The sequence below is a fragment of the Phalacrocorax aristotelis genome, chromosome 1 (genome assembly GCF_949628215.1).
Source record: "Phalacrocorax aristotelis chromosome 1, bGulAri2.1, whole genome shotgun sequence".
NCBI lineage: Eukaryota > Metazoa > Chordata > Aves > Suliformes > Phalacrocoracidae > Phalacrocorax > Phalacrocorax aristotelis.
In genome coordinates, this window is record NC_134276.1 from 60,375,249 (window position 1) to 60,398,755 (window position 23,507).

Genomic DNA, 23,507 nt, shown 5'->3' on the forward strand with positions numbered 1-23,507 from the left:
ACCAAATGTTACATGCCCAGCAGCTACCTGAGGTTACTAAGAAACAACTGAAGAAGCTGAACCAGATGACATTACTTGTGAATGATTTATACAGGCTGTATTTTTAGTATCATGTAAATTCTATGGAGATAGTGCGTGATATGCCTGTTCAGTGTAATTTACAGGGATCTGTTACTAATAAGTAGCTTTTCTCATGTTCAGACTAATCCTTTCCCTGTATTCATATATGGAATTGAGGGACTGGAGCATTCATACCTGAAAAAGTGGCTGTAGTTTGAGGAAAACACATAAGCAGAGAAAACCACTCCAAAAAGATAAATGTAAAAATCAGATAATTTTCCGAAAATAATGGGAACCCCAATTCAGGCCCTACACCTCAGACTTCCACATTTACACTGGCAGCTCATGCAGGGTCAATCTGGGCTAAGATCAATTGTTTATCTCCTGTGTTCATGACCCTCATAAGCCTACTGTTCACACCTTCCTGTTCCCTCTTATTTTGAATCACAGTGAAGATAAACGAACTTTCAGTTTCCATGAGTTTGAGCTGTCCTGTGTCTTAAAGCTGCACAGCTAGGAGGAGGGAATGAAATATTAATCTGATACACAGTCATATAATTAAAGGTATTTTTCCCCAGTTCATGCTCATATTTTAAACCTTAAAAATAAAAAAAACTAGTGAAAGATGTATGCTGATATTGTGGATAAATCACTTCAGAAGTAACCTGTGGGTTGGCCCAGATTATCTGCTTCCATAGTCGACAGCTGACTACACAGATGAATAATGAGTTATGAGTTAATGACATCTCACTGATTTGTGAAAGGAATCTTACAAGCTGCCTTTGCAGGAGAGAGGCTGACACAGTGAACTTGATCCTGTGAGTGACTCCTTTGGAAAGAGTGGGTACTAAGGGTGAAAACACTGTCTAAGAGACTGACAGCTCGTAGTAAGATTTGGCCTATTGTCACAAAAGCATAGTAAAAGTCATACTAGTAAGGGCAAAGATCCAGCTCCTGTGATACCTTTTGTCTATGACAATGGCCAAAAGTAAACGTCTGTAGGTATAGCAAAGCAACCCAGAGCCACAAGTGGCTCCTGAGGATTCTCAGTTGCCCACAGAGCTGTCTCAGAATTCATTGCAGATATATTCAAGACCACATGCAAAACTAAAGGGGAAATGCACCACTTCCTTAGTCCTCGACACCACATGCACCACACCTCAGCAGGGTAAAGGAAAGATGTTTTATCTGCCACGACCAAAAGCTATTTAAGAGTGAACTCTGTAATGTGGTATTTCTTTTTCTCACCTACGCTTGCGCCTATGAACAGGTTTTTGAGGAAATCGACCTGTGTAGAAAGTGTAAAGGGGAATGAAGAAACAATTTATATGATAGAAATGCTCAGCTAACATCTCAGTAAGAGTTTTATGAACTATGACGTAGATGACAGAAACATACATAGCTAAATACATCGTAGCTATAGAAGAAAAACATAAAAATAATTATACAATTCCAAATAATATTTTAATTACCTGCAATTTAAATAAAATGATTTTATGGTGTTTTTCAAGAATTGCTGAAAAATATTTTGTATTCTTTAGTGTAAGGCTGACACATTTGAAGGAAAAGTAATATTACACAGCTGATCAGGAAGGGGCAAAAGCGTCTATAAAAATCCAGTGGAATTCTGATACTGCAGAAATTTCAGCTTTGTTAATTCACTAACCACAATTTAGTGAATAAGAAAATAAACAAATAGCACATTGCTCCTTGTTCTCTAGAACAGTTGTATTTTAACAAGAATGACTGCACTTCATCTCACCAAAATTACAGTAGAGTCACACATACATAAAGATGCCTTCTGAACAGCAGAGGTTTTAGGCTATTTATTTGGCTTGCAATCTGCTTGACTTCGGTTCGTGATGCCTTGCTTGCCTGCACTGGACACACAATAGCGTGCTGCTCAGCTCCCTTCCAGAAGGCGTCAAGCGGTTTCCCTGAGGGGCAAACTCAATGGTTGTGGTTGTGACAGAGCTCAGGCCAGGGCCATGGCCAGCACTCAGTTTGTCTCCAGCAATAGCACACAGGGTTGTCTCGCATCCCCAAGCCCCAGAGTACACAATCATCCTTTCCCTCCAGTGCCATGAGTAATAAAAATAGCACCCTACCTAGCTGCAACACAGACTTCTCAGTATTTTGGGGAATTTGAACTGAAAGATGAAAAAAATACTTATGTCTTGGTGCCACAGGGACACGACAAGAGGCTCAGAAAAAGAAGTCACAGAAGGGCTGTGCAGTGTGTGTGCAGCAGTCCCATCCAGAGGGTGCTATCTTTAACAAGTGTAGATGTGAGCTGCTGTGTACCAATTCATCTGGGGACAGGTTCTTCTATTTTTCAGGGTTATCCTCAAAGCCCCTGTGAAGTGCAGTTTTTTTTCCTAGAACACTAGCTACTTTTTTGTCTGTGTGACGGACAATTCATTTTACAATGTACTCCGCTGTTTGCCAGGAAAAAGCCATGCAGCTTTCCTTTGGATCCGAAATACTGCAATTGCAGGGCTCTAATGAGACCCCTTAGTTGTAACACATACAAGCATAACATGTCTTTTTACCTGCCACTCATGTATGCCCACATCAAATGAAAAAAGCATCATCTGGAGCATCTGTAAATAACATTGTGCTTTAGGTTCAATCTCCATCTGGCAACGCAGCTGCATTGTAAATAAACTCAGACAGCTTTGAAAGAGTGTGCAATGAATTGCCAGGCTTGAGTTTTGCGGCAAATATGGATCAGGTGTGTCTGAAGCCATACTTGCAGGCTTGCAGAATGTAAGACTGGTAGTTCAGTCTTAAAGGCAGTCTTGCCAGGTAACAGTGTGTCATATAAGTTTCTTACAGAGCCAGTTCTACACACAATAAACCACCTCATTCAGTACCTTATTTTCATTGAAATTAGCGATGACAACTCCAACGAAAAGGGTCAGTCCGATCATGCAGCCAAGGAATACAAAAACATGAATGTAGATTCCATGGATCTGAACAGACAAAAATAAGATTAGTTGTTTAGAAGAAATCAAAGTATGTGTGGTAGAATTCAAAGACCCTGAAGTGTTTCCTTACCGGCCCAACACGATGAATAATAACATCTCTGACTTCCACCCAGCCTTTTAATGAAAGAACTTCAAATAGTGCCAGCATTGCGTTCCCCACATTATCAAAATTAAAATTCCGAGGATTTGCCCTGAAATGCAGTACACAAATAGGTGTAAATTCATCAATGAAGTTGTTCCTTCTGTTTGTTACCTTGATTCTTCATAGTCTAACTAACATTTAAGTACCTTGCAAAGCTGGCGTGAAAGCCTCTGAATAACAAAACAATAGCAATGGCAATAAATATGTACAGCATAATTTTTTTGATCCCAATGTATGTTTTATTTTGTTACTCAGAATCTGATTCACAGTAATAAAGCTTAAAACATGTTGCTGCATGTTAGTGTTTTTGTCAATAATTAGCAAAATACAGCATTCATCAAAAAATGGATCTGATGGCATTGGCCAGATTCTAAAATAAATTTACCTGAAGGAGATCAGTCTCAAACCCACATAAATGATTTGGACTCTGAAGACAGTGAGATCATTTAGAAAACGTTTCTTATTTCAATATCCTCAGGAACTGACAGACTAAAGCAAAATTTACTGAGAGGACATCACATCATCTTGGCCTTTCTATATCATATACTCTGACCTTTAGTATCAGTTGAGATCCAAGAGGATGTTTCTAGCTGAATATTAAAAGCACCCTCTTTAGGCTAGGTTAGCACATAGCTCTGCCTCTACAATCTGAGATAAATAATCCAAGGAGCCCAATTAATGTTCAAGAATTTATAAGGTAAATAGTTGTATTCCACAAGAATTGTTAAGTGTTTGGTGCTTCTGAAAATCCAACCATTCAGTGGAAAAGAAAGCTCTAAGATGTAGATATTTCTTTTAAATGTGCTCCTTATAATACTGACATCTGGCTCTTGAAAATCTGGCCTCACACAGCCAACAGGTGGTATAAATGTCCTTGCAGTAAAACATTTTTCTGCATTAACAAAACATTCCCCAAAGTTTACAGTTATGCTGATTAAGGCAGTTTTTGCTTATTTCTGGATCAAGCTGAAGAGGATTGAACTTGCTTACTCGAGGAAGAATTTGTCTGAAGTGCACAGAAACAAAGACTTCTGCAGATGTCAGTTTCACTGACTGTTCAAATCACAGCATATTATTTCATTAGTGTAGGATGGCTCTGAATCTACCACTGCTGGTACATTCTTTATCCACGCACATGGTCAGTTAAAATAATTGTGGCTGTTTAGCTGATTTTGCAAAATGCCAAGCAATGTAAAAAAGTAAACAATTAAAAAGAAGGGGGTTTGCCTGTTCAGGTGTTGGGAAATATTAAATGGGCTTTATCAGAATACTAAGCATAAACATAATGTTAGCTCTTAAATAAAATTTACTGCACTACTGCACCAGATAGACCACAAGAACTCCCTTGTGGAAAGAGTAAGAAGCTGCTCGCTGGCATGGTTAATGGCCATAGAAGAGAAAGGCTGGTTCTAGGCATGACTTCCTAATTTTAAAATTTTTTTGTGAGCAGCTCTAGGCAGGCTGATTTAGGTTCTGTGGCTGAGGTATGGCTCTCAGTACATCTTCATAATAGCACTAAAGCATAATTAAGTGATAATCTTGGTTCAAGCCAATAACTGCTACTGCAATAATAATCATGTCTAATTTCTATCTAGGTTCAGTACCTATGGGTATTCTTCTCCTCTCTGCTTTGTGAACAGAATGGCAGGTTAAGACTGGAAAAGTTTCATATATGTGGCTTTTTACTAAATATACCAGAATTTTTACCCTTAATATCATCTGACTTACAATAAAAACCTTACATCAGTAGTTTAATGCCATGAGATTTAAGCCATATTCTACATCAAAAGCTGAAATTACTGTGTAGCAACTCACCAGACTCGTGGCACCCAAAATCCAGGCTTTTTCTCTCCAGGTCTTAGCTTTAAATTGAGATTTTTGGAAACACTTACATTTATTCTGAAGATGCCATGACAATCTTCCTACAGTGAAATAAACCACATCCTGATTAAATAATGGCCTGTAAGAAATGCCAAAATGCCAGTATACACAGCACACTTGCCATGATGGAGAGCAATGTAAACAGAAATGATTTACAGGTATGGGATTAACAGCCATGGATCTTTAACCAAATAAAAAATGCATCTTAGGAAGGATTCAGAAAACCCTTCTCCTTCTAGGACTGAGAGTGCTTTTCATTTTGCAAGACTATCTAGCCATCCACCTCTTTCCTAAAGATGATCGCTCTCTTTAGGTGATGATATTTCTCCAAAAGGACTAAGAAATACAGCTAGCTTTCTTCATGTAACCAGCGCTTTTGACCTCTACCAGCCTAACCTGTTTTTTAGCTGCTGACCTAGGAATGCAAAGGTGTCATTTTTCATGGTTAATTCCATGTGACATCCAGTCCTTTGCAGATAATATGGCATGAATTTGACAACTTTTTCAGACAGTCCCCAATATCTGAACTTACTTTACTTTTTTACATGAAAACCCAGCCTTACCCTCATTCACTCACACCTTTATCACCTTTCCCTTCACCATCCTGCTTCCAAACAAGAAAGTGCCCAAGATCTCCATCTCTTAGCTGATAGCTCTGATTGCCCCACTTGCTCTCCCCAGCAGGCACAAATGGCACAGCATACCATCATTTTGAATCAGGAAAGCAGTTCTTACCCTAGAGATGATGTGCGGATCATTGCATTTAGCCAATTTTCCAGCAAATAGCTGCACTCCAAAGCTTGCGAAAACAAGCATTAATGTCAGCAAAAGAATAGAAACCTGTAAAGATGAAGTTAGACTTGTCAAGCTCTCCTCCTGCAGACTTGAGAAAGGGGCTTGATCCTTCCATGAGCTGCAGGGAGGATTGTTTTGTCACATACACCTGGAGATAAGGCTTTCATGTCTGACATGTTACTTTAGGTTCTGATCCAGTAACCAGGTGCTGTGTTATTCTTATAATTAACATCGCATCTAAGAATTGTACATAAGGGTCAAAGCTTTTTTGCACTCAGTGTACAATCTTGCTAAATTCTGCATACGTAAGAATTGCCATTCAATTTAAAGAGAACTCTTCAAGTACTTAAATACGTACTGCTTCTGTTTCGCTGAGTCAGGCTTTTCTAATTAATCTGATTAAGCCATGGTTAGATATTTAAATCCAGGATAGCTACAATAATGATATGCATAAGTAAATTTTGGTGTAAGTATCTTTAGTAAGATGCAGTATCTATGACATGCTAGCTAGCTAGCTTTATACTTTTTGTTCTTGTTCTATTACTGTCTGCAAATATTTTTTATCTTAGCTTTTTATAAGAGCCTGACGTAATACAGTATTCTGTTCAGGAATAAAATGTCTGTTGTTTAGGCTGGCACATATCACTTAGGGGAACCTGGGTCCCAAGACAATAAATTAAGTTCTGATCAAGCAATCACAGACACTATTATTATTATAATAATTATTATTAATAAATCATGATCATAATAATAACAATGATATAACAATGAGATCCAGATCTGTGATGAACAGCTGCATTGTCTCTGGTTGCCTCTCAGAAAACTTGGAGGTAGAGACCTTCAGCTCGGAAACCAGGTTTACTTTTGTTCTTGCAGAGCTCCCATACCCTATTTCTCATCTGCCTTCCCCAACTAGAACTGTGAATAAGGGGCAGATCTTGTTTTAGTCATCCTCCTATGTAATTATGGCCAACTATATATGGAACAAATAATATAATTTATAAAAGAATTTGTATAGCAGCTTTATTCAGTATAAATCTAAATGAGTTACTCATATTCCTCGTTTTTAACCTGTTCTGTGGTCATCTGCAGTGGTAGCTACAATAAAAAGCAAACAGACAACAATGGAGTAAACGATTAGAAAACATAAACCTGATAGGAAAATGGTATCTTGTTACTCCTCCGTATCTTCGTTTTAACAAGAACAAAATAATTGGCACATACCAAAAAGATTTCCTTAAAGCCACTAAACAGCTCTCGCACCACTTTCCTCATCTGAGGGACCAGTTTGAAAATTCGAAGAGGTCGGAGACAGCGGAGTACCATCAAGAGCTGAGCTCCTGATTTGGCAGGGACGTTCTGAGGCATCCAGCACAGGAATATCAAACTTACCTTGAGGAGACAGAGCAGAAAAAGGCAAAGAAGGATTAGGCTTACAATGTCTTACTTGAGATAGACACAGCAAAGAAGATCAATAAACACTTCTCTTTCTTAAAATTGAAGGGAAGATCAAGGCAAAAAAAGCCTAATTTAGAAAAAGGACTTGGATCTCCTGTGCCCTGGCTGATCGTCCTAACTAATGGGCATCAGCTTGAGCCTCTGTCTCCCCCTTTGACTGAAAATCTATTTTGTTCTTTTTAGCAGATGGAACAGTTCCAACAGAAGAAATCAAATGGGCTGATTCAGAGCAGGGACATGAACTATATTCTTGGAGCAGGCAGCATCGTCTCTCCCCCCCTTCTCATTTGAAACGGAGATTCTATCCTGAAACTGGGATATGCTCACCTGGAAGGTCTGTTAACAGTTTCATCGCCAGTCTTTCCTATCACTTTGTCAAAGGCGTAAGTAGTTTTATCACACAAATATTATGCATTCAGAAGTGTTTTCAAGCAGCATAGTTGTGTCTTGTAGTCTGAACAATCTCTGACAGATTGTTATTGATTCTAAAGTCTGGTAAATACTTCTTATTTTTTAAAACTACTTTATAAAAAACCAGTGTTATTACAGGGGGACAGAGGTGAGAGTGTTACAAAGATGTAAGTGCACAAACAATGGAGGATCAACCTGGTATCACCAGTATGATTTAAAACATAATATAATTTGTTAAAAACAACAGTGGTAAAAGACAGCTGCCCCACCAAAACAAAAAGATTTGCCAATGCTTTTGACTGTCTGTCATATTCTTTTAAGACCAAAATTTGGAATAGCCAAGCTACACCACCTAAATCTTTCTTCAGACAAGCAGAGGGATCCAGAGGGATTTCAAGAAACTAATGCACATACTGATTATGCACACTGCAGTAGGAGTTTTGTATAAGTATGCATATTTTTATTTATGCTAACAATGGAATCTTTGATACAAATTGATCATGACAAATTTTATGCAGCACATCTGTCTGGTGGATTAATCTTTGAAAGATTTAATCTAAATCCATAAAAGCCATTCTGCTTAGTAATTTCTTCAGTTAGAAAATATTTCATACTGTATTATACCAAGTACTATTTTTGACACATTCTGTGGTGTTTATTGTCATACATGAAAGGGAAATGGACCCCCTTCTCTTTTATTTGAATGGAATGCAAGAAATTTCCAGGGGACAAAGAAAAGAGCTGAAATTTTTTTTTCCTGAGAACTACTACTGATAGCTATGGAATATAGAAAGATGCTGCTTTGACATGTTTCTGCTATAGCAACACCAGCAAGAAGGATGTGTCCTTCTGTCAAATGCTTTTGAAACACCTTCTATAAAGCAGGAGAACTGCTGAGAGGGAAGGAAGCAATGAATGGCTAAGAAATAGATAAAGTTTCTCCTGCATAAAAATGCTGAAGCAAGGTCAGAGATCTCGAGCTTACTTTGGAATGAAATCAGGCCTGATACTTAAAACATATCAACAAATAAATAATTAATGCTAAATTGCCAGGTGCTTATCACATATCAATGTATTTTTAGATATCTAAACATGTATTTGTACACACAACTGACAAGACTGCACGTTAAACCAGTAGTGTTTGTACACAAATTACACTACTGCATTTGCACATTACCAAACATTTATGTACTCAAAGATATAAAAATTAAGAATGCTACAGAAACCTCCCATAAATATAAAAACTTACAAGATATATAAATATGTCCATAACTCCTCCAAAGTCCCTAATGACTGCTGTTGGTGTAAAAAACAAGCCATCTGCCATAATCTTCAGATTAAGCTCAATGCTCATGAATATTACAAAAACATATTCAGCAATCTGAAAATCAAAGCAGAGAACAGTCATAATTTAGGAATAGGCAGTGGAGAAAAACAAGGTGACTGTGCCTCATTAAATGTAAAATGATTCAGTGACAGTACCTGGAGTGTTGGAGCATGCATAACTCTTCTAAAGGGGGATTCAAACATCATGGAGATGCAGGAGCATATAGTGACAATGATCATGACCCAGTCCAGGTAAGTAACCAAACCCAGCAAGTCACTGTGAACAATATGTAAGGATAAACATTACACAAGTGCCAAGAGTGCTATGTCACTTGTATTGTGTCTACATCACAGTTAAATGCTTTCCTCTGAAAAATAAATTAAGCTGAGGAGTGTCAAAGATTTCAATATTTCAGAAGTGCATAGTAAAACTAGGGAAGTACGTGCAAGTGAAGAAGAAAGTCTGATAAAAAAATCCTCTTCCTATTCATCCTCCTCCCCTAGCCACTCCATGGAAAGGAAAAACTTTTTTTGGGAAAAGAAAGAAATACACATGTGCATGCACACATACACACACACATGCATGTGTGCGCTCACACACTTATACTGCAGGCTTATGAGACCAAGCAAAGATACTTTTGCAGTGCTTACTAAAGCTGATGGTATTTGGTATTTTTCACAGCTCCAGTAACAGGATCTGTTTTAGAACTATAAAAAGAAGAAAAAACAGTCATTTACATTTTATTTTAGTCAGCATTATAATTACACCATGCATCCATCACCTCAAAGTAATTTATATTCAAAATCAAGGCTACATGTTATCTTGGCTTAATTTTAAATATCTGTATAAGTTTCATTTAACTCTATGCAATTTTAGTCATATTACCAACACAGCTAGTATCACTTTAATTCATGGCCTGCCTGTAATTCCTCTAATGATTCTTTAAACAGCTCAGGTTTTAGGTCTTGCTTTTGTAAGCAAGGACTTAGTTTTGTACTTTGCTTGGGGATGGGGGCGTGGATAACCTGCTACTGAATTTTGTGTTCCAAAGTGCTTCCTCAGGAGTTCTTTTCTTTTACTTCAGAACCTCTTGGAACATATCCTCAGCTGACACATAAAAAAAAGAAGTCCTTCCAGAAGGCCTATTTCTTTTATTATTTCTTCAACCATTTTCTGATTAATTTTTCTAGATTCTCCATATCTGAATTTTCCTGTGAAATTGCTGTGCTTCATCTACCGTATCCAAACACCCATTAGGCAGCCAGAGAGACTGAGAACCACTCTAGAAGTAATAAGCACATATCTAGGTGACATGAGTTAAGTTCTTGCTCCAGCCTTTTTCTACAAAGCAGAATGGGTTCAGCAGGAGAAGCTACAAGAATCCTATCCAAGAAGCCTCCCCTGCCCCAGTGGTTAGGGGCATTTTTTACTTTCGAATCTTTGTAGCAAATCATGCTGAGACAGGATCTGCACTGAGGTATCCTATATCCCATGTGAGGACTCTAGTCTTTGGGATGTGAAATTGCCATCACTTCCTCGCTGAGCTTAAAGTGAAAAATGGACTGACCTGACTTGAGGCATTACCACCAGAAGAGATTTCATGGTTGTGAATTACAAGAATGCAAGAATGCACACAAGGAGAACAAGAGGCATCTTCCACAGGCCAGGTTCACCCACTTACACCAGTCAGTATAGAGAATACTGGGTTTTTTTGCCTTCCCACTGAACCCACTGACTCTTCTGTCTTCTTAAGCTCATAGCTCTTCCCTGCGTTGTATAAGGTGGCATTCCTCAGCCTCTTTTACCGGAAGAAAATATGTATCCTACCAGTTTGAAAAAGATATCTAAAATATCTTACCTGGCAAGTGGGGTGGGACAATGAATCAAGTAGGTAGGATTTAAATAAATGAAAAAAAATGACTGTTTAACAAAATCAGTTTACCCTTATAATTGCAAACATTTCAATTAAACTGTTGATAATATCCTGTTATCCTTGGGCACTCCGCAATGCTAAGAAGCACTGTCATGTATTTGACAAGTGGATTGGAATGCATGTTTCTGTGTTTGGTTTTGCTGTTTTAATTTGCAACTGCTTCACGGACCAGTGAACTGTAATCAAGTTAGCAGTTGCATAGAAAAGTAGGCATGTAACTCAAGGACATGCTTCTGCATAGGTGGCAGAACACTTAAATATGGGTATGGTGAAACTGAGTATGTAACCTTCCTGTTGCTTTACCTAGAAGTAATTTATTGAAGGGCACAGAGAAAATCGATAGTAAAGCAGGTGCTGAAACCAGGTCTTCCAAGTGCCAAGCTCATAGCCTTGAGCTATTTTCTGTCTTACACTGTCAGTTTGCAAGGTGACATGCATTAACCCTCCAAAATTAGGGTGCCAGCCATAGACAGAGATTTAAAAGAAGGGCTATAAGATGGTTTCATATCAAGCTGCTTGTACACAGATCTCTATCTGCCACACTCACATACACCTATAGTTTAGTTACTGAGTCTTCCTGGTTTTCACCTGGTCTCAGCTTTTCTCCTTTTATTTCTCACAGCTGAACACCTTCCCATCCCATTCTGGGTCTCTAGTTACTGGCTAAGGAGTCTTCAGGTGAGCATAGGTGGGATTAATTTCTCTTCACTTTTTTCTATTATTTGAGTAACTGTTGGTGTATAAAGACTTCCTGCCTTATGATCAGGAGCAGGAAGGGAACAGCAAGCTGATTCGCCAAGGTCTAAAAATGGGGATATAAACCCCTTCCCTCTCAGTTCACGCCTGCAGTTTCCCCACAGCCTTGTCCCGTGTCAGCATTACAGACTACTCAAACATGTCTGCCCTTACACAGCATTTTATTGCTTCCTTTCTTCTAACAGCAGGACTATGCCATAGGCAACTGACTGCCAGCTTGTGTGGTGACATTAAACACAGTTTTCCTCTCAAAATAAAAGTTAGACCTAGATTTCTGAGGACAAGAAAGTAAACACTTGTTGGAACCAACTGGTGATATGGAATAAACTTACGCATTAAAGCGAGCTCGTACCACCACCCGGCAGAAATTCCTGAATCTGTGCTCACGACCAACTATGAAAAGTGGTTTATCAAAATATGGATGATTCTCTCGAAGCTCCTCTTCCTGGACTTTCCTTTTGAAAGACAGAATGTAAATTATTAAGTGACATGCATTATACCTGTCAAGAATATCCCTGACACTTTCTTTTTTCATCATGACTCTCAATACTTTTCATTTCATACAGAGAATACTTAGTACAGAAAAGTGTGCGCTCAGACTTTTGATTTTTAAATACCTTTTCATTTCAGCTTGTTCTTTTTTTTCTTGGATCATCTTTATCTCACTGTCTTCTCTCTGTGCATTTCTGTATCTCACTGTGTTCGAGTGCTAGAAGCAAAACAACTTTTAAATGAGGTCTGTGCGTTGTTTTTTAATGTTTCAGATGAAAGCAAGATACGACACGTTACATAAGAAGATTCAAATGAAAAATCTTTATTTCCAAATGCACTGCACATTAACTCAGTCAAGCATATTGTACAGTATTTTCTATCTACAGCACAAGGCTGCTTATTTTCATCAAGGTTAATTTCAGTTTTAATTTCATGCGTGAAGTCCCATCCAATGCAACTTTTAACTTTAAGAGCAAAGGTCTTGTAAGCTCAGCTGATCTCTGTGAACTGGAATGAATACCATCAAAGTTACTAAGGGCAAAGATTGGGAAAGAAAAGACTTTAGGCATCCTTCCAGCTCCTCAAGCCTGCTGCATGTGCTGCCAGGCAGCAAGTTGTGCAGAACACACAGGTAGTGACTGCAGAGCGCCAGGAGAGGGGAGAGGGAGGTAGGATGGTTGCCTGAGCTCATCCAGTGGAGGGTACAATCAGTATTACGTACTATTCAGAGTTAAGTGAGTCTTTGGAGCACTCCTGGAGGGGTAATGCTGGGTGTTACCTTTACTATTGGGCACAAGCAAAGCCACATTTACTTTAAAAGACTAGTAATCTATGATTTCTTTCTACCACTGTGCAGAAAAATTCATTAATTTCTTCTTCTGCAATTGTTTTTAAATATGAAGCATATCTAATAAATGTCTATCATAGTTTGGAAATGGAGGGACTAATATCGCCCCTTGAATGTTCATAGTCGCAGAGATCTGAAAATATCATGAATTTGCAGAAGTGAAAATGCACTTAACTGCATTAAGTATATCACAGTGAAATCTGTGATTACTGTTCTCCCTTTTAGGCTTTGTCCTTTTGTCTGACAGTTCTCGTGTTTGAAAAATATTGTTAAACCTCTACTGGAAATTTTGAAGTGCTGTTTTGCTAGCCTGAGTGATTTGTGTAATTCCAGAGTAAGGCTTTTTAAGGTGTCCTGGGTAGCAATTGTTGAGTTCCTAATATAGTGTCTACAGCTTCAGTGAATCTATCTCAGCAAGTGTTTCAAAACCAGTAAGTCTATCACTGAAATAACCATGCCAATTCTTCTGAGGATAATTCTAATGCAATTACAGTATTTGTTTTATGATTTCCTTTCAAAATTTCAAATGACAAATTGTAAACAAGATCATAGATAGCCATTAGTCTTACACAAGAATTTATTATGTAGTACATATTCTTATTTCTTATATTCTCAAATCAAAACCATCATTTCTATGAGGACTTACATCTTGAGTCAATGTTTCAAGAGATTTTCCTCTGCTGATTCGCTGGCTGTTGGAACCATGCCTCAGTGACCTGAAACAATCATAATCAATTTAACGATACATCTCAAGATGAAATTTTGACCTTTATAGGATGGCCGTTATAAAGCACTGCTCTCCAGCTACCCAATATCTCAAATTCTTATCATTTTTCTCTCGCTAACATCAGAAGCTTGTATGTTCTTCAATTGTTTTCAATCCGGTCTAACATAAGCCAATTTCTTTCCTTCTGATCTTTAAATTGATAGCTTTGCAGTTGGCGAAGGAAATGACATTTGAAATAAAAAGGCATTTTTTCCATTTATACAGTACAATGAATTTCATTATGGTTACAATGAAGAATGTAGAATTCAGTTCTTTTTACAAGCAAGTCATTTCAGTTTTTCACGTTAGGTATTGCTCAAATTTAATTCCTTTCATCACCTTTATTTTAAAAATACTTTAAACCATCCTTTCTGTCTGTTTTACCTGCGTTCTTGTCGTATATGATGCTGGACACTAAGTATTGACCTTTCCTTTGCAGGCTGCCCCTCAAAGGACCCACTCAGCATGCGCTGCCTTGTACAGGCCCTACAAAGAAATACAATGATGATGACAGAGAGTTTTCAGTATAAATTATAATTTCCGAGGTAGTACATTCAGACAAGTCAGCTTGGCTTTCTGGGAAGCAAGTGCACAGCTTAACAGACAAAAACAACAAAACAGCAATGGACTTTCCATTAAAACATGGTATTTCCAAGGCAATGGTCCCTACTCTGCAACATAACTGGTCATCTGATGAACCTTCTCCATGCCTTATCAAGGCCCATCTTTGAAGTTTTTTTCAGTTTGCTGTAAAATTTGTGGTCCCTCAAGACATTACTAACTGTGAAAAGGGTCAAGCAAAGCACTAATCGTCAGTAAAACCAGCTTCTCAGCAATAAAGAAGGGAACAGTACCAGTACAGCTATTATTTTAGGGCAGCTCCCTTTCAGGGCTGTGTGTGGCAAAATATTTATGTACACGCTCAAGACTTACAGCATATCTTGGAGTGTTCTTCTGCATAAGACCATATGTGGTCTGAAATGAAAAGCTGCACATTGCTGATATCCTGCAATATGAAATGCCTGCTCTCCGGGAATGCACTGAACTTGCAGCATTTTGTTGTGTGCGTTTTTTCACTTATTTGCTCATTTGTTTCATTTTGCTTTTCCTGAATTTTGGCAAACATATTTTACATTATTTTGGCAGAAGTGAGTATTTCATTCAGATGGCTGGTTAGTAAGTGTGCTATGGTGAAATGGAGCACGCATATCTTTATTTTACTGGCTACAATGAAATGGATTTGCTTAAGAAAAAGAGAGGTTTCCACTAAAAGAGCGGTGACACAACTCCTCTGATTGCTGAGAAATGGGACTTTGGCCAACTTTGGAAACATATTTTAACTTTCCAGGAATGCTGCAATTTTAAGTTTACACAGTGCATGGCTTACTCCTCCTTTTGTGCTATATAGTCATTAAGAGAAACTCACACAGGACCCAGCTGGTAATATTTCATACTTTTTAATGAATTGAACCTCCATTTTTTTTGAAAACATGACAAAAACTACATGCTATTGGAGGGACCACTCTATTCACCAGTGGACTGTGAGGCTTGGATAAATGCTGTCCTTGACACCATGGGATGATCACGCTTGATGGCAAAAGGAGTCCCAGGCATGTTCTTTCCCCACTATGACTTTTCTTTTTCACTCTTCTCCACTGTTTCTCATTCTTTTGATTTTAAACACATAAATGATAGAAGGGGATCCAAAATGGGATCTGGAACAAAAATGAGAAGCTTAGAATGCTTGTCAGTGTCATCACTGCCAATCATACCAGCATGCTAGAAGAATACATTATGCTACACTCATTACAGAAGGCATTATATTACATACACTGAACTGAAGCATCATGCCATTTCAGAAAATTACTGTATGTCTTATAAAACAAAGCTCATCTTAGTCAAATCATGAACATTTTAATACCAATGGATTTTAAGCATTATATCATGGATCATGATACTACATAATACTGTCAGAAGACAGCAGAGATATCATTTGAATACCTGTGCAATTTTCTTGAAAAAGAAAAAACCAGGTAAAAATTATTTCCTAAAAATAGATCCTACCTAACTTTATTAAAATGACAATTCGGTTTTTCCCAGCAGAGACAACAGGAAGTTCTGAGGTCTGACTTCTGTATAGAGGCTTTTTGCTGTGACAAAGAGGGTAATTTATCTTTTTTTCCTGTAAATATGAATTATTGTCCCCTGCTTTTAACAGCTAGAAATTATTTTCTTGACATCAAAAAGTGACTTGCACATAAACTTTTCATGTCCTTGTACATAGGTTACCTGAATACCAAGTTACATAAACTCTTAGTGTCCATAATAAAAAGCAAGATTAAATGTTCAAACAAAAAATTCTTTACCTGAATAATAAAAAAGATGGGTTATTTGATTATTAATGGTATAACAAAACACACTTAGCCACATACTATACAGAATGGGCATGCATAATGGGTAAGACCTATGGAAAGAGTGTTAGGATTGTCTATGATCTCTTCCTAAGTTAGATTCCTAAATCTATATTTAGAATTTCTTTTCATTGCCTCATTTTAGAAGAGAATAGAATAGAACTGACTACTTTAGTTGGAAGGGACCTGGAGCAATCATCTATTCCAACTGCCTGACCACTTTGGGGCTGACCAGAAGTTAAAGTATGTTGTTAAGGGCATTATCCATATGCCTTGCAAACACTGACAGGCCTGGGACATCAATCACTTCTCTAGGAAGCCTCTTCCAGTGTTTGGCCACCCTCTTGGTAAATCAATGCTTCCTAACCTGTATCCAACAATAATGTTGCTACACTGGCAACTTATTTTGAAGTTTCACAGTAATTTATTATTTTCAATAACTCTGAAAACCCTGCAGCTCCTACTGAAGTCAGCAGAGAAATAATGAAATGCCACTTGTATAGCACAGAGATCAGAATTCTTTATCGAGTAACTGCAAAGAAACTTTTGATATTTTCAGAGAAAAAAATGCTGTGCTGGAAAGGCCATGGCTACTTTAGACAGCCTCTCTCCTGGCATTCTCCACTTGACAGGAATTAGTGCCTTAACCTTCCTTGTGTTAACTCTTAGTAAAAGCCACACTTTGTTATCTTTTTTACTCAGGATCTGGATATTTTTCAGCTGTTTAGACACCTAGAGTTGCAGATCTTTGGGGACTTTTGAAAAAGAGGCCAGTAGCCATGAAGTTTTCAGAATTGTGAAGTTGTCTATTATAAAATCTACAATAGGATTTGATTTCTTATTGCAGACACCTATACTTACGTGCTTATTCTTAGTGCCTAGAGGTGAGCCATGTGCCCAGAATTCCCTTCATAATCAGTGGAAATGTAGGACTCAATTAAATTGGTTGTACAGAGGTGGCCAGTTCCACCTGTCGTGCTTGGAATATTTTGTCTTGCTTCCGACTGCTGCTCCAGTGGGGTATGGGTCCCCTGCACAAACTTATCTGTCACCAGCCATCCTCGAGAGGATGTCTTGGACATCCTCTGGCATCTCATACTGTTACTAGATGTCCATATGTGGACACCTTCATTGAACACTTGGTCAATTAATTTAATTAATGATTTTTGGAAGCTGTTCAAGTAATCATAAGGTGGCCATCTAAAGACAAAGCAGTCAGCTAAAGAGCTCATTGGGCTCCACTGCCTGTATCGACTAGACCTCTATCAACTCAGTGACAGCTCCAACACTTAGCTCACAGGCAGATATGTTAGTCTGGAGGTTAATCCACACCTGGGACAATCACTGTGTCACAGTTTTAAAAACTTAGTGGTTTGCAAATCAGAGTTCAAAATAAATGTTTTCTTGACTTGATACATCTACACATAACTGTAGCTGGTCAGAATCTTTCGACTTTTCTTTGAACAATGCAGGCAAAGTGCCTTTTTTTTTTTTTAGCTAAAATTGTCCTTCCCAACTTCCCATAGCACCTCCACCTCCATGAAATATTAGATAGGTTCATGTTCACTGTGGAGGAAAGAGGAAGTTATGAAACAAAGGAGAAGAGACAAAAATTCCAAGCACAGTCCAGCAGCTGCAAACTACTCACTCTAAATTTGCCTTGAAAAGCACAAATGGAATCAAATATCCTGAAAAAGAAAATGTGATTTGGTAGGTTATCAAAAAGCCAGGCTAGAGGTTAAGACCATACAGAACAATACAATATTGGAATACTACATAGTTCGTATTACCTGCATACAATGATGAGGCCTAAACTTCTGAAGTCCTTTAAACTATTTCTTGCTTTGGAACCCCTGAAAAATAAGCAGCGAACAGAGTGTTCAAGTATATTCTTTGAGCTAATGGAAGATGTTAAATGCTTTGATCAATACTTCAAAATACTGTACCTTTCATAATTATGAGGTCTCTTGCAGACAGTATGCATATGGCTCACTCTTGTTAGGGAGGCATCCTTTCCACAACAAGTGTTTACTCATCTTCTTGCATCCCAGTATAACACCAATTTGTTGTTTTTCTGTATTATTTTAATGAGTGAATATTTATGTGTTCTGTAGTAACTGCATATATTACTATGTACTTTTGTTCTTGTTCTCCCTGAAATGTGCTCGCACTGAAGTCTTAGCAGTGTGGTATGCTTCAGTAAAACACTCGGTTATCATCATCATTTAGCACCGTTTTCACTATGACTCTCTACTCTTACTAAATCTTTCTACGCTCTCATTATACTTCCATCTAACTTGGAGAATATGGTTAAACGTGACAGCTGGTAAATCCACCTGACAGGTGTTCTTGTGTTTCTTTCTTTCATTTTATAAATTTAATTCAATAAAGCACTGTTCGAGTAGCAACCAAAATGCACATTTTCACCACATCTACGCTACTGTTCTTTGGGAAAAATATACTATTTTTTAAGAAATCTGAATTTGTCTAGTAAAATAAAATAAATTATTAATGCAACTTGGATAATTCATTGTTTTCCATGTTTTTTCTTGTTTCCTTCCATATGCCTCTAAAGGTAAACAAATAGTCACTTACTTTCTTTAGTGTCTGCTCGGTCTATTGAACTATGGTAGCATACTTTATTTCCTTTAGCCATTTTGTATTCTCATTGTCATTCTTACCTTGCTGTTTCAGCTTTTCCTCTACCAGATGTTTGTATAATAATTATTTTCCTTGGATTACAAAAGAATTGATAGAATCTGTGGAGAAGAAGGAACCTCAAAGGGCCATCTAGTCTATCACCTCTCTCAAAGCAGGATCAATGATACCTACACTATTCTGGGCTGATGTTGGTCTAACTTCCTTTGCAATACCTGCAGTGTTGGAGACTCCACAGCCCGCTAACTCTGCTTCATAACAAAGCTTTACAATGATCTATACCATGTTGGCCACTTGGCACAAAACCCATAAAACAGAGCTACTTCTTACCAATGGATATGTGCATTCCAGTATTTCTTTCTGTTTGTCTTTGCAGGAGGCAGGTGAAATCCGATGATGTCATATGCTTGTGGAGATTTAAGTAGGTGGTGACTAAGTCTGGATTTTGCTCCTGAAGACAACAATCATCATTTGAGCTTAACTGGAACATTTGTTCTGATAAATGCATGGTATCAAAGCCTTGCAGTTATGAAGAAAGAAATCACACTCTTAAGAGAGAAAACAATTATATACAGAGAAACTGGTTGTGATTTAGTGATTTAGAACTGACTAATGCAAGTCAGTTATTTAATGCAGGCCAATTTCTAATAAAAAATACCAAAGGTATGCCTTCCATGATGAAACAGCTGGCTATGTGGACAAGAGAAGAGCAGTGTTTGACATGCTGAATTGTAGAGCATTAAACCAGAAGGACCCCAATAAATTAGAGGACTGAGTCAGCAAAAGCTTCAGGAAGTCAGACAAGGAAATGTGCAAAGTTTCACTCCTGGTACAGAATAGCTCCATGTGTCCATGCAGGCTGTGGAGTTCTGGCTGAGGAAAATGATCTGGGAATTACACTGTGCACTGGGTCTGAACGGGATGGAGTTACCTGGATGATAACTGGATGAATGTGCTCCTGCCATCAGTAAGGCAAACTGCCTACTATATTAAGAAGGAGTGTAGCCAGCAGATAGAGGGAAGTTATTATCCTTCCTCTACTCAGAGCTGGAGAGGCTGCCCCTGGGTCAGTTCTGAGTATTCCAAGAGGGATGCTGAAACACAGGAGCAGGTACAAGATGTCAGTGGCCTACAACACATGACCTCCAGGAAGACTTGAGAGAGCTGGGCTTGTTTGTTTTTGTGAAGAAGAGGTTAAAGCATGAAGCTGAATTCTTGTTACTGCGAGATGACAGAGCAGTGAGCGATGGCCCAGAAACTGTGGCTTGGCGGGGTTCAGACTGGACATCAGGAAAACCCTCTCTCAAGGGTAGGGTAATGCAGTGCTGGAACCAGGGCAGGTGGAAGATGCAAACCTGATCTGAGTCAGGGTTAGTAATAGCCCTACTTCAAGCAGGCAGTTTGATAACATGGCCTCCAAAGTTCCCTTCCGACCAAAACATCTATGTTCCTGTGATAAACAAACTAATGAAAATGTCTGCTCACTCTTTTATGAGAGGTGGTGTATTATACTACTGTATTAGCGTCCAGAGATAATTTATTTAGAGATTAACTTTGTAACTTTTCTAGAAGCACAATCTTATTTCTTACTCATTCTAATATTCAGAAAAAGCCCAGTGTATTTTGCAGAAACACTTGTATGAACACAGTCTGAATTATCTTCTAGCATATTAGCAAATTAGTAGAACTGGACACTTAACTGAAGCAATTTTTTTCTCCCCAAAGATGTACTCAGGGCAGTTTCAGTTTCAAGCATAAGATAAGCATGCTTCACTCAATTAGCTGTTTATGAAACTGAAAGTTTCACTTAAGCATGAGCTATGTTATTCCCTGAGGTCCAGTAAACACATCAGACAGATCTTGACTAGAACAGTGAACATCCTATTGCACACCCCTAGCATCAGTTTACAGTTTGTCTATAGCATCAGCTGTAATGAAAGGACTGGACATCCATTCTTAGAGAATGATCCCACATCCACAGACACAAAACTTGCTTTCAAGACAAAAAGCAGTGCCCACAGCAAAAGAGAGCGAGACAAAAGTGGGAAACACTGAAGATATGCAGGAGTGATGAAATTTGCTAGAAGCTGTGGTTATTGCTGCTGAAGGAAATGCATCATAATTTTCAGAAAGAAATGGAGCTGTTTGTTATTCAAAGGCACTACTAAATGTGATTGTGTTTTGAAAAAGGTATTCTAACTGTCTGTAACTCACTTTTATGTTATTTCATCTTCCTCAGAAGGGTGAAGTCCCCACCTCAGAATGGATTTATATGAAGAGTTAAGCCTCTCTGTGCTCTGACACTGACAGCAGTGATGCAAATCGCTGGTCAAAGTACCCATGACAGTAGTTGCTACATCCTTGACTCTGTTCCCAGGACTAACTGCACCAAGACCTCAAGGGGGCAAGGTGAAGGTTGGTTTCCGAGCAAGGATCTCCAGAAAATAGGTGGTTTCATTGGAGTGCAGTAAGGAAGTTGCAGGAAGATGAAGAGACCTGAGACCTACATTTTGCTGCATAATGTAACATTAGATGAGCAGGTGAGACACCTAGGATTGAATGTATGAACTGCCTCTCTGGGTGGTCTCTGGGGTCTTCCCCCATCCTCTTGGGGAAGAAGATGTCAAGCTGCAGTTCAGTATATAAAGGGAAAAACAAGGTGTGGACAGAGGAATAGGCACAGGAGAGACACAGGTACCTACTTGTGTGTAATGCATATTCCTTCTACATGGGTGGTTATGTTGAAACATTCAGAATTGAATTAAAATACAATTTGACAAGGTTTAAAAAGTAGGGGGAAAAAGGTATGAGGTGGACTTAAGCTAGAACTGACTTAAAATTATCTTTTCAGTGTGGCAATTTGATCAAGTTGAAGTTGCCCATGGGCAGTTTTACTGTGTAGAGGTGTTGCTTTAGATAAAAGCTCCTTAATTCAGGTAGACAAAAATTAAAAAGATAGTAAAAGGAATCTTTTCAGAATGGGCATCCCGAATTATGTCTTATTGTTCTTGGCATAAACACCATTTTTTCTTTTGTTGGATACTGAATAGCTGCGACTCAGCGACTTTTATTAAGGAGTATACAGCATTTACAACTAAAGTAAAAATAAGAAAAACAATCTCTCATGTCTTGTGAGTTTGAGTTTTCCTGTGTTCCTTGAACTGAATCCAAAGTTTCAGCTGTAAATTTTATCCTCTCTTATAACTTCTTTTTCTGTTTGTAGAACTCCCCTGTATCAACACGGGCATCATCATGGAAACACTGGCAGTGCTCAGGACCAGCAGGCCCATCATTGTAAATGCTCTTTATCAGCATGCCCACCAGATATACCATGAACACAATTTTCTTATGCTGGAACAGATGCATTGGAGTTGTCACAGTTCAGAGCTTACCTAACAATTTTGAGGCAGTAACAAGGAACAATAAACAGTACTTGGTCCCTTTTCTCAGGAGGAGAATAAAGACTGCCTCTTTGTATATGACTTAAAAGCATCCCTAGAAAGCATTAGAAAACAAATGATCCCATATTCTGCTCACTTGACAGAAGTTCCCTCCTCTTCTCTGTGTTCCTCAAAAGTTCATCAACGATGACACAGGAAATAGACGGGAAAGCACAATAAATGTATATTAAATTAATAGATCAATTAAAGCAGTAGATTAATAGATTCAAATGTCCTTTTTCTGCTGCTGTAATTTTTCTTCAGAGGAATTCAGAGGTGAATTGATGAGAAGTCCTCCATGATACAAAACTCTGGCAGAAGCAGTGCTCTGAAGGACCAAGTGGAAGTCAGTAGGACTGAAATTGGAAGGATTGATTTCTGATTCTGTCCTAGTACCTCTGAGAACTTAATGAAGTCCAAACAATAGTTTGCTTCATTTCTCCTCCCACTCTGTTCAGACTTCTGAAGAGGAGAAAGTTCTGTGCTGATGGAAGAATTAATCAGAAGTCTGAATTTCAATTTGCAGAACTTCGTTTTTTCTTCTGCGTAAGAAAGAATGCAGCCCCTACAGATGTCACAGGTTTTAAAATTTTTAAAGTATAAACCAGTAAGGTATTCTCTTTGTCTACGTTTCCTCTGTGGTGTAGTGTAAGAAACATGCCAAACAAATTGACATTTGTGTAACCCTAGAGGTGTCAATAACATTTCACAGTTGTGATATAACATAGAATTTCATTAGAAATGTTTTACTGAAACACTGTAATGAAGCCTGTATCTAACGCCATTCTTTGAAAAGGTTTTTTATTAGGACAAAGAGATTTGTATTTATCTATCCATAACAGTAATGCCTGTAAAATCAAGGTACTTTCACTTAACTGAAAGAAATGCTTACAAATAGAGCTCTAAGTTTTGTTAAAATGGAATACTTATAGTCCTATAGTTACAACTCAGTAATATTTTACAAAGAGTAATCATTTGAGTTAGTAATTGTTCATGTTTTAAATACCATGGGTTTAAAGACAGATAAAGCTGCACATTAATTTCTGCAGTCTTCCCGTGCTGTATTCTTACAGAGTATTAAAAAGAACTAAAGAGCTGTATTTCTCAAATGGCACGTAATCACTAGGCACTTTTCAAGAA

General features: G+C 38.1%; 1 protein-coding gene across 1 annotated transcript in view; it reads right to left on the reverse strand.

Moving 5' to 3' along the window:
* The window catches only part of NALCN (sodium leak channel, non-selective), a 246,892-nt gene that overhangs the window by 21,000 nt on the left and 202,385 nt on the right, over positions 1-23,507 (reverse strand). The window contains exons 19-30 of the mRNA XM_075090175.1: positions 14,243-14,344; positions 13,739-13,808; positions 12,371-12,462; positions 12,086-12,208; positions 9,715-9,771; positions 9,220-9,340; positions 8,987-9,118; positions 7,093-7,260; positions 5,809-5,913; positions 5,008-5,114; positions 3,121-3,241; positions 2,937-3,035 (exon numbers count right to left, since the gene is read on the reverse strand). Of these exons, the coding sequence (XP_074946276.1) occupies positions 2,937-3,035; positions 3,121-3,241; positions 5,008-5,114; positions 5,809-5,913; positions 7,093-7,260; positions 8,987-9,118; positions 9,220-9,340; positions 9,715-9,771; positions 12,086-12,208; positions 12,371-12,462; positions 13,739-13,808; positions 14,243-14,344 (1,297 nt within the window). The remainder of the gene's footprint in view (positions 1-2,936; positions 3,036-3,120; positions 3,242-5,007; positions 5,115-5,808; positions 5,914-7,092; positions 7,261-8,986; positions 9,119-9,219; positions 9,341-9,714; positions 9,772-12,085; positions 12,209-12,370; positions 12,463-13,738; positions 13,809-14,242; positions 14,345-23,507) is intronic.